General features: G+C 42.7%; 1 protein-coding gene across 1 annotated transcript; it reads right to left on the bottom strand.

Annotated features, from left to right (window-relative positions):
• Positions 1-9,071: 9,071 nt before the first annotated feature.
• On the bottom strand, positions 9,072-15,463 carry MRPS30 (mitochondrial ribosomal protein S30). Its single transcript, XM_086629605.1, has 5 exons — positions 14,776-15,463; positions 14,377-14,522; positions 13,061-13,163; positions 10,931-11,107; positions 9,072-9,525 (listed from the first exon to the last, which is right to left on the bottom strand). The coding sequence occupies exons 1-5, from the start codon at positions 15,461-15,463 to the stop codon at positions 9,257-9,259; spliced, it is 1,383 nt and encodes a 460-aa protein (XP_086485731.1). The 3' UTR covers positions 9,072-9,256.
• Positions 15,464-15,995: the final 532 nt, after the last annotated feature.

Raw genomic sequence — 15,995 nt, 5'->3', positions numbered from 1 at the left:
AATTCATTTCTGTGGAAAGGAGCTAAGCACGTTGATTTTAAAGCACTAAATGTATTTAAAAATTCCCTTGACTTTCCCTAATGAAATCCAGTAACCTCCTTCACAAACACAATAGAAAGCTTTCCGTATGCTATGATGTCACATTCCCACTCCTCCAAAAATTGCTGGAGGCTGCCAAGAGAAAAAAGGAATGTCAAAGAACAATCACAGTCAGAGACACGAAGCTGGAACAAGCCAAAAAAACCCTTAGAAGTCCATCCAGCTATTCCTCATTGTGGCTGAGACCGAGACAAGAAAAGTTAATCAGATACTACTATCACTTTTTAAAAATAATTGTTATGTCTTCTGCATACAACAATGCTTGATGTTCTGAAGAATATTGAGATTTCTGCACCAGAGCCTGGGGAAAGTCACCGTGACTACCCAGTCATTCTCCTTTCAAACAGCAGTGACTGGGACACCCACCTCAGAAGGATCCACACAGCATTTATTCCCCATGCTACTGTATTTCAAGCTTCACAGAACACATCTGACAAGCTGAGACCTGCAGGAAAGAATCAAAGCCACAATCACTGGAAGAAAGAGGGAGACTGAAAGTATCTTTGAATTGGCAGTGGCAGAGACTGCTACATTAAGTCTCAGCAGGATTGAATTTGCTCTTCAGAGGGGTCTCTCCCCCTGCTGACTCCAAGAGAGATGAAACTACTACATATGACAACTATGTTTTAGCCAAAGTGCTTCCATTAGTCAAGATAAGTCTCTGTTCTCTGTTAACTATTTCTGAAATCTGCTTTAGCAACCATACCTAGAAACCTAAATTTTGAAGTACTTTAAAAGCACAAGACAGAGAATCAAAAATCTCCCGCAGGATTTGTGAGGCTAAGCTGTCCACACTGACCCAACTTCTGGTGGGATTCACAGAGAAGGCTGGTGCCCTAGTTATCACACCTGAGCTGAAATCCAGGATGCACAGCTCAGAGCCACCTGAAAAGGTCTGCCCAGATGCAGTTCAGGAGAAGAAGGGTGTATGATCTCAGTGGGGAGACTGGCAAGAGCCAGGAAGGCTCCGGGAGACTGACAAGAGCCAGGAAGGCTCCAGGAGACTGGAAAGCTCCAGAAGGAGGTGGGAGGGAGAGGGGGGGAAAACTCCTCTTTGTTCCTCACAGTCTTTTACCTGATTACAGGCTCCGTACTCATATCCTTCCCTCCACTCACAGCACCCACATGCTCTGGCACTTGCCCCTGTCTCTGAACACAGTCACACACCTACTAGCAGACCTCTCTTCTAGTCAATCTTCTCCCTAGTGAATGTCAGTATGATTTCGGACACAGGTCTTTCAGTAAGGACATGCCTAGCCCTGAAGGGCTGCATCTTGGTTATTTATTGTTAATATCAATTAAATATATTATTACCTAACTAGTGGAGCCACACAGTTTGCATTATTTTAACTCCTGTAGCTACTATTTTTGTAAGTCATCATTTTTAGATCCTATAAGTAATCGTCCTCTCCTGTAAAGACATTTCTCTCTACAATTTCAAGATGCACAATTCATTTTTACTCTGCTTAGCTCAGAGTTTGCTTTTAGGAGACAGATTTGACTTCTGTCTTCCCAATTGTTTCCTTATAGTATTTGGCTCCAGTGGTGCTCAGTGAGGTGTCTCAGACCACCCTGCCCTTTCCTAGACATCTTTTAACACAGAAGGTAAAATGGCAACATCACACTTGACATTTAAACTTCAGTCCCGATTGCTTCCAGACATCAAGAGTTCCAGGGTAATGCCATAGTTCAATCCAATGGCTTGCAACAAAAATACAGTTGATTAGTTCAAGTCATAATTCTTTGTGCATATATGACATTTTCAGAAAAGCCCAGTAGGTATGTCTCCACACAGATCAAATGTCCAAACTCACTGTCATTACGTTGGTTTTGTTTAGTGTCTCTTCAATGTCAGGCTGGCCATATGCTAATTGAGCTCACGGTCAGCATAATGCTGTGCTTACAAGAGTGAAAAGCAGCACACTTTAGCAATTATGTACTGTCCAGTCTGAGCAAAGTCGAATGCTTTATTTTGTAGATTTGTACTGTAATAAAATCTTGCTGAACATTTTCAGAAGGCAGCTTAGTGCCTTTAGAAGTATATTAAAAAAATCATCAAAATACCTACGCTCCTTAGAAACCTAAATTAAAATTCCATTAAAATTATTAGGATTTAGGAATCTAACCTGTTTAGATACTTCAAAAAATTCTATTGGGAACCTACCCAGTTGCAACATGAAGCATATAAGTGGGTTTTTTTTAAATATTCAATCCCAAATGATGTTCACCAAGAGTAACATGCTATTAAGAAATAACATGAAATCACAGCTTGTTATTACTTTCAATACTAAAAAATAAAGTCATCTAATAGTGCAAATCCCCTGTGTAAACACAGTTATAACCCTAAATCTTATTATCCTACCAAAGAGTCTGGCTCTTAACTGCACCTCCATTTTGTCTTTATGCTCTTGGATAATTTCTGTAAGAAACAGGCGTTAATGTTCCCCTGCTTTTTCCCCATCCTTCTTCACTTTCCTTATGAACTTGTGAAGCTTTTCATGGCCAGGCCTGTCTGTGTATGCACGCAGAATTTCCCAAAGGGTTTATTTGGGCATATCTGCCCTATTAAAACAAAAATAAAATACTCAACAGGAGCTTCTTAACAGTCGCTGGCTTAGAGTTGGGCATTATTCACACAGATAAAACACTACATACCCTCAGAAAGAGTGGTGTCCTGCTCTAGCAGTTATGATTGGGAGGTTCAGGAAATGTTTGAATTTAATATTTATGCTTATACACAGAATGAAACACCTACATTCATATACAGACAACAAAGGCTGAGTCACTACTGCCTGCCGTTGGCTTCTGGAAGGGAGCAGACACTTGGGCATGTCAGAGGTCATATGTAAGGAATTACTATATTGATAGGAAGCTCAAAGGCAAATCTGCTTGGAGATAAACTTGGAGATACAACAATTCAGTGTATAGCCTTAACTGCATCCTCAGAGTCAGTATGCTGCCAAGAAGGGAAGATGTAATATGATAGTCTTCTCTTCTGCTGAAGCTGTTTACAGCCACGTATCAAGTAAAATTTGTCTATGCTGAACTAATGCATAAACATGAATGGCCACGCTAAGACCAAGAGAGATAAGGTCCAGGCCCAATGTCCATGATTTACTCGAATCTCTGCACATGGTTGCTTCCTACACATTTATAGAGTCTCATCTACATACTGACTACTAATTTATTTTTACAGAATCACAGGGTGGCTAAGGTTGAAAGGCACCTCTTGTCTAGTCCACCCACCCTTCTCAGGGCACTGTCACTACAGCAGGTTGCCTAGGGCTGGCCAATCCGGTTTTGAGCATCTCCAAGAATAGAAATTCCATATCCCTCTCTGAACAACCTGTTCCAGTGATCAATTGTCATTATAGTAAATAAATAAATACATACATACATACATACATAAATAATGTTTAAGTAACATTTCCTGTTTTTCAATTTCTGGCCATTTCCTCTTGCCTTTTCACTGGATACCACTGAAATAAGCCCAGCCAAACCTTCTTCACTCTTTCCCTTTAGGTATTTGTACACATTGATAAGGTGCCTCCTGAGTCTTCTCTTCTCCAGGCTAAACAACCCTAGAACTTGAATTCTAAAATTCCTACTCCTGATCACCTTCGATTACTTAAAGAAATGCGCTGGTGCAGAAACTGCTTTTGGAAAACAAACAAAAAGACTTCACAGGCTGAAATTTGAGGTTGAAATTTGAACCTGCTCTGGGATATCTGACTGACAAAAGCATGCACATTTGCAGTGCAGACATTCTTGGTTTAGAAGCTACACCTTCCAAGAGTGAAAATGATCCTATATTGCATCCCTTGAGAGCAGTGATAAAGTGTACTGAGGGGATGACAAGTTAAAGGAATATTAAAAGCAAAAAAAAAGAGGAAAGAAATGAAAGGAAGATTTCCTTTAAAGGAGACACATTAAGATCAGCTCTTCTTGCTACACAAGGAAAGATTTAACCCACAAATGAAATCAAGCATGACTTAGAAGAAATGAGAGAGTTAATGCTGAGAAGACTCTGTAGCAGAAGATGTAGTTCAATAAATTGAACTTTGTACAGTTATTAAAAGACCAAGAAGAAATACTCACAAAAAGAATGTTCACTCAAAGAGTGTGTCAGCTAAAGACAGAACCTTCAAATTATGCAGAAACCAGATACAATTAAACAAAAAAAAGAGAGAGAGTAGATTAAAAATTATTGCAAATAGTTATAAGCCAATATAGCTGAGCAGTCACCATAATAAAGCTGCCTGTCCTGTCTGGAAGAATTATCTTTTCAATAGCATAAGCTAGGTAGCACTTAGTCCTGCAGAGACATAGAGAAGTATGCTGAGTGTCCTTCTATGTCTTTGTCGTCTCCAAGGAATTTTTGAAAAGGCTGTAAATAAACTCCTTATAGGGCATCTGCTACTGATGGTAAGTGGCCCCCACTCAGATCATCTTCAAAGCCAAGGAAACAATTGCTAACCTCTCATCTTCAAACTTCAGCTTCAAGGCCAATGGTTTAGTTACCAGGCTGAATAGCGTGGCAGACTTTAGACTGCCTTCCTTCATTCTGAATTAGATACGAATAATCCCTTTAATTCTGAACTCCTGCTCCTGTAGGAGGATGCAGTGAGGTTCACAACTTCCTCTCCTTGCACCACAACATGCATTGATGAATGTATTAGCAGTGTCCGTATGCTAACTCTTTGTAGCTTGCAATTCTTCTTAGCCTATTTCTAGATGTAGGACAGCCAAGTCTTCAAAGAAACTCAGTTATAAAAACTTATTTTACTGTGTATTTACCAGGTAAACTTTACACAATTTGTTAGTATACTAGAGGAGGGCTGCAGCACAATCTCTGTAACCATTACTGGCCTCCATTTACTGACATCCTCCAACAGTTCATGGTCCAGGGTTTCCAGAATCAGAACAGAATGGGCTTCTTTAATACTATCTGGAACCTCTCCTCTGGCTAATCAGTCATAATATGATAGGCCTGCCAGCAACTCTCCCTGAGGATCCACCTAAAAAATACCTCAAACCAAATCCACCTATACCTGGTGGTATAGGTGACCAACTTCTTGTTTCTGTCATGTTCTTGATACAACCTCAGCCTGTACTCGATTGCCAAATGGAGTTACCTACACTTGCCATCCTTTCTGAACAGCAAAAGAGGAAAGCAGTTACCCGTTTTCCCCTACCACTCTCAGACCCATGTGGGACACCATTCTACCTTTATTCAGTATTAACCAGGAATACCAGAGTAAGTTTCAGTAATGGACTCACAGAAATACGCCTTCCTTAGCAATTACCTGCCCTTTCTTTGTCAGGGATTTTTTATGTTTTGCTTTATGGTGACTGGCTTTCTTGCTTTTGGTGGGAATGACACTCTGTTGGAAGACAGAGAAAGTGAAAAAAAACCAACCCTCTTTCAACAGGTCTCATGTCTGTTGTTGCCTGGTCCCAGACACAGAGGACTTAATATTAGCTGTTGCGTATGTTTCTAATTCATGTTTTTTAAGATCCTCAACATGTATTTCTTGAAGGCCTTGTCTTAGTGGGGTTCTGGTACAGTACTAAAATGTATGTAGAGTCATATACTGTGCAATCAGTCTGGTTTGATGCTACAAGTTTTGTCATTGTTAACTTACTTCACAGTCTTCATTGTCAGCTTTTTGATGTTCCATTTACTTTGACACTTCTACCCACTTGGTAAGTTTCTTCCTCCTTGGAAAAGCAGTTCTTATGCAATCTCTTCTGCAAGCTTTCTTGGGGCTATGTTTATTAGACTAATTTCTGATCCACAGACCAGACTTTGCGCTAACTCCATGCAAACTTCACAGGTCTCCTACTCTGGTGCACTTTGGTTATACTACTGATTAAGGATGGCTCATTTTTGCATAGGATGCCCTGGAAGACCACTTTCATTGTTTCCATCAGATATTCTGCCAGTATGTGTGGTCTTTACAGATCCAGTAGGCCAAGTTGGTAATAGACTCTCTCACTAACAACCGACTTCAAGAGTTGCTCTTGCCTCAGGAAAAATCCCCTCAATGGAGCTCCAGAACAAGGAAACCTTCATCTGCTTCTGAGACAAGAGAACCAGGTGTCTTCAATGACAGAAAACCTGAGTGCACAAGAGGTATCAGGAGAGACTTCTGCATGACCAAGCGGACACTGTAAATGTTGAAGTTGTTTCTCCTGTCTGAAAAGAAACAAAACTATCTACTGCAACAACTCTGTGCAACATGATCCTATATAAGAAAGTTTCAGAGTCTTCCCCTATCCTCCTTTCTGCTTCAATTTTGGGAAAAGCTGCTTAGGCAGTTAGGTTCCAAGTCACCACTTGCAGTCTCATGATCTGAAACAACAGTACAGGTGGAATTCTATACATCAGTCATCCACTTGAGAGTGATACAAGTTTTAACAAAATAGTTCAGTACTAGAGAAACTACTTGCCTTATTACGTAAAACCAAATCTTATTTTTAGATTCCACCTTATGTTCCCTTGTGACGGGCTCCAATAGGCCTAAGCAGAAACTATTACAGGAGAAAGTATTCAAACTTGGGAGATTTCCATCCTGTGTTCTTTGAATTGACTTACTTCATTTCTTCTAAACAGCAAACTTAAAATAGAACGCTAAAGAATGATTCTCCCACAAGACTTAAAGGAGCAGAATCACGGGAGGTTTCTGCTGAGCAAAACTAAAGAATAGAAACGCCTTAACTTCTGAGTTTTCTACTTTTAAACATTTCATAGCTATATCATCTTTGAAGAAAAAAAAAAAAAAAAGACCTTTCTTTCGACTTCATCGTTGTAAAACAGCATTAAACACCCTGAACAGATGAGTACAAGATGAAAGATTGCTGTAGAAACTGCAAATATTACGATGTCAAAGGTAAAACAGTGCCACCCGCTGCTGCTCCAGGGCATCGCCGTGCCTTTCGAGACGGCTGCAGACCGCTGAAATTACAAAATGGCCAGCTCTCGCTGAGCCTTCCCTTCCTCCCCGACTCCAACATTGGGTCCTTCTACCAGGTTACACAGCTTTACAGTCACCAGGTAAAGCTGCAAAAAGGAAAAAAAGTTCTTCTTTGAACTTACTACAGCTGAAGCCTCCGGATAGATAAAGGCTGAATCATAGAAAAATGAGTAGTTTTTCACCCTGGGAGCAAGAGTTTCTTTGACGTGTCAGCCTTCCACAGCCACTGCTTGTATGCAGCTCACAGTTTCAAGCTGAAAGTAATACCATACTGCACCAACTGTGAAGATTGTCTGCAGGTTCAGAGGAGGGCCACAAAGATCATCCGAGGGCTGGAGCGCCTCTCCTGTGAAGACAGGCTGAGAGAGTTGGGGCTGTTCAGCCTGGAGAAGAGAAGGCTCCGGGGTGATCTTATTGCAGCCCTCCAGTACCTAAAGGGGGCCTACAGGAAAGCTGGAGAGGGATTTTTTTCCAAGGGCCTGTAGTGATAGAACAAGGGGTAATGGATTTAAACTGAAAGAGGGTAGATTTAGATTGGATCTAAGCAAGAAATTCTTCACTCTGAGGGTGGTGAGGCACTGGAACAGGTTGCCCAGAGAAGTTGTAGATGCCCCATCCCTGGAAATGTTCAAGGCCAGGTTGGATGAGGCTTTGGGCAACCTGGTGTAGTGGAGGGTTTCCCTGCCCATGGCAGGGGGGTTGGAACTAGATGATCTTTGAGGTCCTTTCCAACCCTAACCATTCTAGGATTCATAATAACGATTTTTTTAAATATCCTTCTATTCGTCTTGCATCACCCCTTTACAACACCAGAAAACAAGTAATGATTGCTCGCTTTTAAGCTAGGTCACACTTTACTCTCCATCATCAATATGCAAACCCAGTGCTTTATCTTCTGTTCCTACACAGAACATTTGTTTAATCCAAGGATCAGCAGTGATCAGAACTAGTAATACTCAAGCACTATTTAGATAGAAAAGAGTGCTCAAGGACTTTTTACTTGTTATAAAGAAACCAGTATTTATGCACACCTTACTTCTCTAGATTATCCTCTGCTGGTCAAGAAAGTGCCGACTATAGTTTGTTCCAAGATTACCAAAATACCAATCAAATAAGACTCTACAACTACATCTTTCATTAGCAAAATACTCCATGAGCCAGTTTACAATAGGACACAGGATCCCTAACTGCTCAGGTTGAAGAACATGCAGGCAAGTACTTCAACAAGTCACACGATTCAGTACTCTCTTTCAAAACAAACTACTTCCCTCCTAAAAGAACACTGGAAAATTCCGAAAAGGTCAGTCACGGCGTACAGAACTATGTAAAATTCCAGGCATGTTTAATTACCTCAAAACCAGATATACTTTGTTGATAAGTAAATATTCCTAAACAGTCTTTAAATCTTGCATCTTACTCATCAGAGATCCGTGGTTTGGGCTCAGCTGTGGTCTATTAAAAACAGCCTTAAGACATAAAAATATCAGCAATGAAAACAACAAGATGCCTACAACTGAAATCAAGGTCCCAAGCTGAAGGAAAAACTGTAGACTGCAAATGCATTTGAGAGCTCTCTCTGTGGTTCCAGAGGCGACATCTTAAAAACATCGGCGTGTTCATAACAGAATCTTTGAAAGCAAGTTTGTGTTAACACTACTGCTCGATAAATATCTCAGTTTCCCTTGCTATGTAACTAAACTGCCAACCACTCACTTTTACGCTTTTTATTCTGAGTGCACTTTTTCTTTAGAATGAGTAAGCATTTAAGACAATTAAATTCCTTTCAGGCACAAAATCAGAAATTTTTCACCGGTCCTGAATATCAAGACAACAGTTACCTAGCGACATAATCAGATGGTCATATGAATTCACACATTGCTGTGACAGTTAAACATAGAGCTATTGGTCTGCTAAAGGAAAGTATTCCCATGACTTTGAATTAGTGCAATACACTTCTACCAGTAAATACACAAGACATTAAGGTGTTCCAGATATTTATTTTTACAGTATACAGTATTATACATTTAAAATAATGAAATAAGGCCCAAATATCACAGATGATGTATATAGTGTTTGCTAGATAAATACTTGACTAAGAACAAGGCATATTCTAGCCCATACTTTATGGAGTTACAAAGAAGGTTGGGCACATAAACAGAAATACTTGATTTTTTAATGATTTACAACTCTTTTGGTCTGTTTAACAGAAAACGAACCAACTGAAACAGAACTTCATCATTAAAGCCTTTCACACTACCACCTTCCACAACATCATACAATGGCTTACTGTCTGTACCCCAACAGATATTCTTCCGAGGATTGTTCTGAATAGTTTCTACAGTTAGTGCTAAAGTATTTAGCTGGTAACAAAAGAAAGCAAAGTATTTTCCATCGGTCACTACTGCCTGCGATACAAAAGGTCGGGTCACATCTGCTTCGTTCCAGAATCCTACAAAATAAAGAAATAACACCAGTTATGGATAAGACTCAAAATTCCTATCAGCCATACATCTAAATCCCAATCCTGAAAAACAGAAAAATACTGGGAAATGCAACAGCCACTTAGTAGGGAACAGAGTTCTCTCTGCTTTAGCAACACACACCTTCTTGATACAGACTAACTAAAACACGACCATCAATTAACAGATATTTCCACATCAGGGACAGAGTGGCATATTCGCATTTTGTACACAGTTCCCTGTTCACTGAGTGATAAAAATCCCACACTGATTAGCCAAGTGACTTATCAAAAGTACGTAAGTTATTAACGCATTCCAGTCCTGCAAGTGATCTGAGGGGAAATTACTTGTGACTCTTTCATGCTTCTCACAGGGGAGTGAACGTTTTTTCACGCTAGAAACATGTATATGTATCCACGAGCATAACTGACTATAGTAAGTATGAATGTTAATATAATAAGTATTAATGCTTCAAACAACCTCTGCTGAGCATTAGTGGTCTTTTAAAAATGTTTTCTTTACATATTTAGGCATGTGTGTTAGTTTTCTTAAAAGATATTTGGTTATCGTGTGCAATGGACATGGTTAGAAACTGCTACAGAACAAAAAAACTTCATACATTTGGATCATGCTGTCCTTGTAGATCACAATGTACTTACAACTGTTATCAGCTTTGAAGCCAAGACTTGCTTGACTTCAATGTTTACGTCCACAAAAAAAGCCAAGCTTTCTAACATACCATTACATAAAAAATTTGATGCAGAGCCAGCAATATACACCATAATCAAAGGATTTTATTCCATGTGTTATTTCACAACTGAAACTACAAACCAGCAGGTATCCTCTAGAAACAGTAGATAACAATTATATTTACATGAACAAGCAGCAGACTAATCTGGTCTATCTATCCAGGTCTTCTGGGATTTCTAGACATAGGTACAAAATTCTAAAGTAAGGCTGCTGACATTTTTCTTTCACTGATGGCAGTTTCATAGATTGACATTTCTGAAACAAGGGGTTAAGCAACACAGTTGTTTCAGAAAACAAACAAACAAACAAAAAAACCACCTACTTGACATCTACCACCTTTCCCCATAACAAATGTGAACAAGTGAATGCAGGATTGGGGTTTTTGCACAGGCTTAATGTTATATATGAAAAAAATATTCTCCTGCATAATTACTTCTCTTTGAGTCAAAGTACTCAAAGGCAAAGTCTTAACTAACTCCCTTGTACAAAGTTTGCTTCATTCATTGGTTCAATAAACTCAAAGACCTCCTTAAAGGACAGTCTTGAGAAGAAACTGCATGAGAAAAAGGTGATGGGGAGAAAAGTTAAAGAAGTTTAGAGTAGGCATCCATGACCAGAAAGAATTTACCAAGTTGACTGTCTCACCTTGATACATTGCTTGTGCTGCTGTCCAGGCGAAGAGACTTGCAATACCGTTAGCTCGATAAACAACTTCAATCTGATCCTCAAGATTTGCTCTTATAAACCTCTCCCGTTTTAGTTTATCAGGAATAAGATGAAACTGTGTGTGTCCATAACAGCACGGATCTGCTACCTTTGACCCTGTGTCCCCAAAAAAGAAAAAAAATTAAGTCCCTCAGAGGACACTCTTTATTATACATACAAACATGTCAGACTCCAAACAACAGGAGGTTAGAACCTCTACTGTAAATCTGCGTAAATCCTGAGATCCCTCTATTTCTGAGTGAGGCCAGAGGGCCTGCCCAACTCCAAAAGCTCAGCGATCACATACTAAAACGTCTCTGAAGAGAAGTTTCATAGATTTCATAGATTTCTAGGTTGGAAAAGACCTTAGAGATCATCCAGTCCAACCATCCCTAATCTCCCATTAAACCATATCCTTAAGTAGTTCATCCACCCTATTCTTAAACACATCCAGGGATGGGGACTCAACCACCTCCCTGGGCAGCCTATTCCCTTGGCTGACAAGCCTTTCAGAGAAGAAATTCTTTCTAACATCCAACCTGAATCTCCCCTGACTAAGCTTATATCCATTTCCTCTTGTCCTATCACCCATCACTAATATAAAGAGCCCTTCCCCCACCTCCCCACCATCCCTTCTCAAGTACTTGTAGGCCGTAATCAGGTCTCCCCTCAGCCTCCTCTTCTCCAGGCTAAACAGCCCCAACTCCCTCAGCCGCTCCCCGTAAGTTTTATTTTCCAGCCCCTTGACCAGTTTAGTCGCCCTTCTCTGGACCCGCTCCAGGAGCTCAATCTCTCTCTTAAAGCGAGGGGCCCAAAACTGGACACAATATTCCAGGTGCGGCCTCACCAGTGCCGAGTACAGGGGCAGGATCACTTCCCTGCTCCTGCTGGTCACACTATTCTTGATACACGCCAGTATCCCATTGGCCTTTTTGGCCACTTGGGCACACTGCTGGCTCATATCAAGCCAGTAGTCAACCAACACCCCCAGGTCCTTCTCCGCCAGGCAGCTCTCCAGTCACTCTTCCCTGAGCCTACAGCGATGCTTGGGGTTTTTATACCCCCAGTGAAGGACTCTGCACTTGGCCTTATTAAAGCTCATGCCATTGGCCTCAGCCCAACGATCCATTCTGTTCAAATCCCTCTGAAGGGCCTCCCTACTCTCGAGCAGATCGACACAGCCTCCCAGCTTGGTGTCGTCCGCAAATTTACTGAGGGTACATTCAATCCCCTCATCCAGGTCATTGATAAAGATGTTAAACAGAACTGGACCCAGCACTGAACCCTGGGGAACCCCACTGGTGACCGGCCTCCAGCCGGATTTAGCCCCATTTACCACCACTCTTTGGGCCCGGCCATCCAGCTAATTTTTAACCCAAAGGAGGGTGTGCCTATCCAGGCCAGCAGTTATCAGTTTCTCCACCAGAACACTATGAGAAACTGTATCAAAGGCTTTACTGAGGTCAAGGAAAACTACATCCACAGCCCTTCCCTCGTCAACCAGGCGGGTCACCCTGTCATAGAAGGTGATCAGGTTTGACTGGCAAGACCTGCCTTTCATAAACCCATGTTGACTGGGCCTGATCACCCGGTTAACCTGTATGTGCTCATTAATAGCACTCAAAATAACCTGTTCTATGACTTTGCCCATCACCGAAGTCAGACTGACAGGCCTGTAGTTCCCTGGATCCTCCGTCCGCCCAAATACCAAAATTCAAAGCCAGTTTTCTGTCAATTTTCTATTCAACCAACTCCTTCAAGCAAATCTGGACACAAGAGTACCATATGCACAGGAGAATGCTACTCTCTGTTACCTAACTGACATGGAATCTCAATAGAGATTTATATACTATATGTATTTATATAGTATAACTATGTATAGAAGTACATAATTGTGTGACCGGCTGTGTGTGGGGCGGTTCAACATAACCCACGACAATAATGTTTTTTTCTGTTGATGAGAGGAGAAAGGGTGCAGGGGTGGTATGTGTTTCCCAGGTTTTTTTTTTTTATTGTTTTATTTTTTTACACCAAAAAAGCAGTTAACATTTCATGACTAGAAACTCTTACCTATAAATACCTTGTTCTCATACTGCTTTTTGAACAACGGCAGTTTGGACGGTTTGTGATCAATAACAGGAACATCTCCAAGATCTGACTCCAGTGGTACAATCTTGAAGGAAGTGGAAGAAAGAAAAGCCATGACGTAAGTCCCATTCTGACATCAGGCCTCACATAATATGCCACTTACTAGTGAGACAGCAGAAGGTGGAACTCTCGCTTACGTACACCATAAATATAACTTTAACAGAAATTGACTTCTTACAACAGAAATTCTCTTGTTATGAGTGCTAGTATACACATCTTATATTGATGTCTGAATATTCTGCAATATGCAAAGGAAACCCACATTGTGCAAAACAGTGCTAACAAAGCTGCCAACTGGTACTACTGTCAAAACCAGAATCTGCTTTTATCAAAGATGAGCAAAAACATTTCCAGCAGCCATCAATAAACTAACTTGAACCAGTAGAGTTTACAGGTATTCAAAGTTTTGCACTATGTAACATAAGGTGTTCAAGGCCAAGTTGGACAGAGCCTTGAGTAGCCTGATCTAGTTGAGAGGCGTCCCTGCCCATGACAGGTAGGTTGGATTAGATGATCTCTAAGGTCCCTTCCAGCCTATGCCATTCTATGATTCCATGATTCTATGATTTTTAATTGCCTAGACATGTCTTCCAAAATGCCAAGGTTTGTAACATCTGACTGTACTAACCTAAGCAAATTGTACAATTAAGTTAGCAAGATATGTTCAGCATTTACAGAAAGTGGAGCACAGTTTTCTGTTTGTGGTAGAAACTGGCAACAGACATTCACAGGCTACACAATTACCACTGTATATACCTACAAGAAAAAGATAAGAATATTGAATCAGCTTTCAGAAAACTGAGCATTCAAGAAAACAACTGCTAAGCAGTACTAATAGGTAAGAGAGCTCACATTCAGATTATACATGCTTTCTTACTACATTCTTTTCCTCTTCACTTCTCTCATCTTATTCTCCTCCACTGAGAACGTTCCACATAAAATGTCTTATTCTTGTCTTCACTTATAAGCATAAAAGAAGTTAAAAACTCCACTTAATTAATCGTAACGACATGCATTTTATCTAAAGCACAACAATGACCAACTTGAAGTTCAAAACACTGTCTCAGTATCTACAAAGCACATACCACAAGGCAGTAAGGGCATTAAGACTTGAAAAACACACCAACGTGCCACATGCCCGTATGTCCTCCACATACTACCTATCACATAGTTTCAGCAGCAGTCAGAAACTTAAGTGAAAATGCATGCGATTAACTAGTTACTGAAAATATCCACACCTCTGGAAGTTGCTTTGGTACACGGATCTGAAGATGTGGGTTATCATCTATCTGAAATCGCACAGGATCAACTCTACCCTTTCGATGTCCATGAACAACAACTTCCTCACCATGATGCCAGTAATAGTTAACTTCGGGCTTTAGATCTGAAACAGAAGGATAGAGAGAAACAGGGATCACCTCTTTGCATTTAAAACACTCCCAATTCTTGTTCTGTAGCTGCAGTAAAACAGGAAAACCGAAATCCACTCGCACCACGCGAGGCTATAGAGACGAGATGAATTACTAGTGGTGGTCTGAATAACTCAGCTACACCAGCGATACTCCTGCCGTGTTCACAGGCCGACCCCACCACCCAAGGGCTCCCACTTCCCTCTTCCCCCCACCCCCGTTCCACACCAAGGGAGGAGGCAGCCAGCAGAGGGTTGCGACGGCTCAGAAAAGCGGCGAGGGTGGAGACGAGCTGCGTAAGGAACGGGCCGGGCGTGTGATACTGATCGCGGTAGAGGAACGGCCGCTTCTTATTCTGGTAGAAGCTCTCCTGCAGGAGGGCGTCGCAGGCGAGGGAGCGCAGCTCGCCCACATCCAGGTACGGCACCGCTCCCGCCGCCATCTCTGGAGTTTTCGCTGCCCCTGGTACCGCCGTTCCCGGCTCAGGAGCTTCAGCGGCCGCGGGTGCCGCTCCCGCCGCGCCCTGCGGGATCTCCGCGGCCTCCGGCGCCACCGCCCGCGAGGATTTCGCGGCTGCCGACGCCGCTCTCGGCGGCAGCCCCGGCACGAAGACGGTCTTGGTGAAGCTCCGGTACCAGCGGTCGGCGTTGAGGGCGAAGGTCTGCGGGTAGAGCATGTACTTCGGCCGCTGCAGCTGCCCGTAGAGCCGCAGCTTCTCCTCGATGGAGGCCGCCGCGTGCACCCGCTGGTGGAAATGCTCCAGGCGCCGCCGCTTGGCCGCTTTGCTCTTGGCCGTGGCGGAAGCCACTATGGGCGGGTAGAGCGAGTCGGGGGCCTGCGAGGGGACGGCGGACTCGCTCTGCGAGAACCAGCACCGGGGGTGCCGCAGCGCCCACCGCCCCCTGGACGCCGCCATTTCGCGGAGCTGCCAGACCGCGGAAGGGCAGCGTCCGCCAGCTGGGAATCCTGATTGGCGGCTGAGAACCACGTGAGCGAGGCCACCTTCCAATCGGCAAGCTCCGGCAGCAGAGAGCGCGCTGCCGGGACAGAAGGGGCGGGAAAGTCGAGCTCCCCCAGCAGCGCCGCGCAGTTTCTACGCATGCGCCCCAGGCGCGCCGTCACGCCTCCCGGGACAGGAACTACAGCTCCCAGGATGCGGAGCGGGAGGCGGCCGGAAGTGCTGTGACTCGCGGAGGTTTGTGTGACGGCAGGTGCGTCCACGCTGCGGTCGTTGCGTTTTTTGAAGGGGTTTCTCGGCTGCTGTGCTTTTCTTCTGAGTACGAGTTCACGCTTCAGACGGAGTCCCGCAGCTTGGACAGTGTCGTGGGTTAGGTTGAACCACCCCCCACACACACAGCCGGTCACTACCCCTCCCCCACCCCCAGGAATGAGGGAGAGAATTAAAGGATAAACGTGAAACCCGTGGGTTGAGATAAGAGTGATTTAAT

The sequence above is a fragment of the Tauraco erythrolophus genome, chromosome Z (assembly GCF_009769465.1).
Source record: "Tauraco erythrolophus isolate bTauEry1 chromosome Z, bTauEry1.pri, whole genome shotgun sequence".
NCBI classification, from domain to species: domain Eukaryota; kingdom Metazoa; phylum Chordata; class Aves; order Musophagiformes; family Musophagidae; genus Tauraco; species Tauraco erythrolophus.
This window is presented reverse-complemented; position numbering and strand designations above follow the sequence as displayed.

Coding starts and splice junctions, on each gene's coding strand:
- MRPS30 (XM_086629605.1), bottom strand. CDS start 15,463: ATGGCGGCGTCCAGGGGGCGGTGGGCGCTGCGGCACCCCCGGTGCTGG. Junction 14,523..14,775: donor GCTGGCTGCCTCCTCCCTTG/GTGTGGAACGGG, acceptor CTTCTGTTTCAG/ATCTAAAGCCCGAAGTTAAC. Junction 13,164..14,376: donor TACCAAAGCAACTTCCAGAG/GTGTGGATATTT, acceptor ACTTCCTTCAAG/ATTGTACCACTGGAGTCAGA.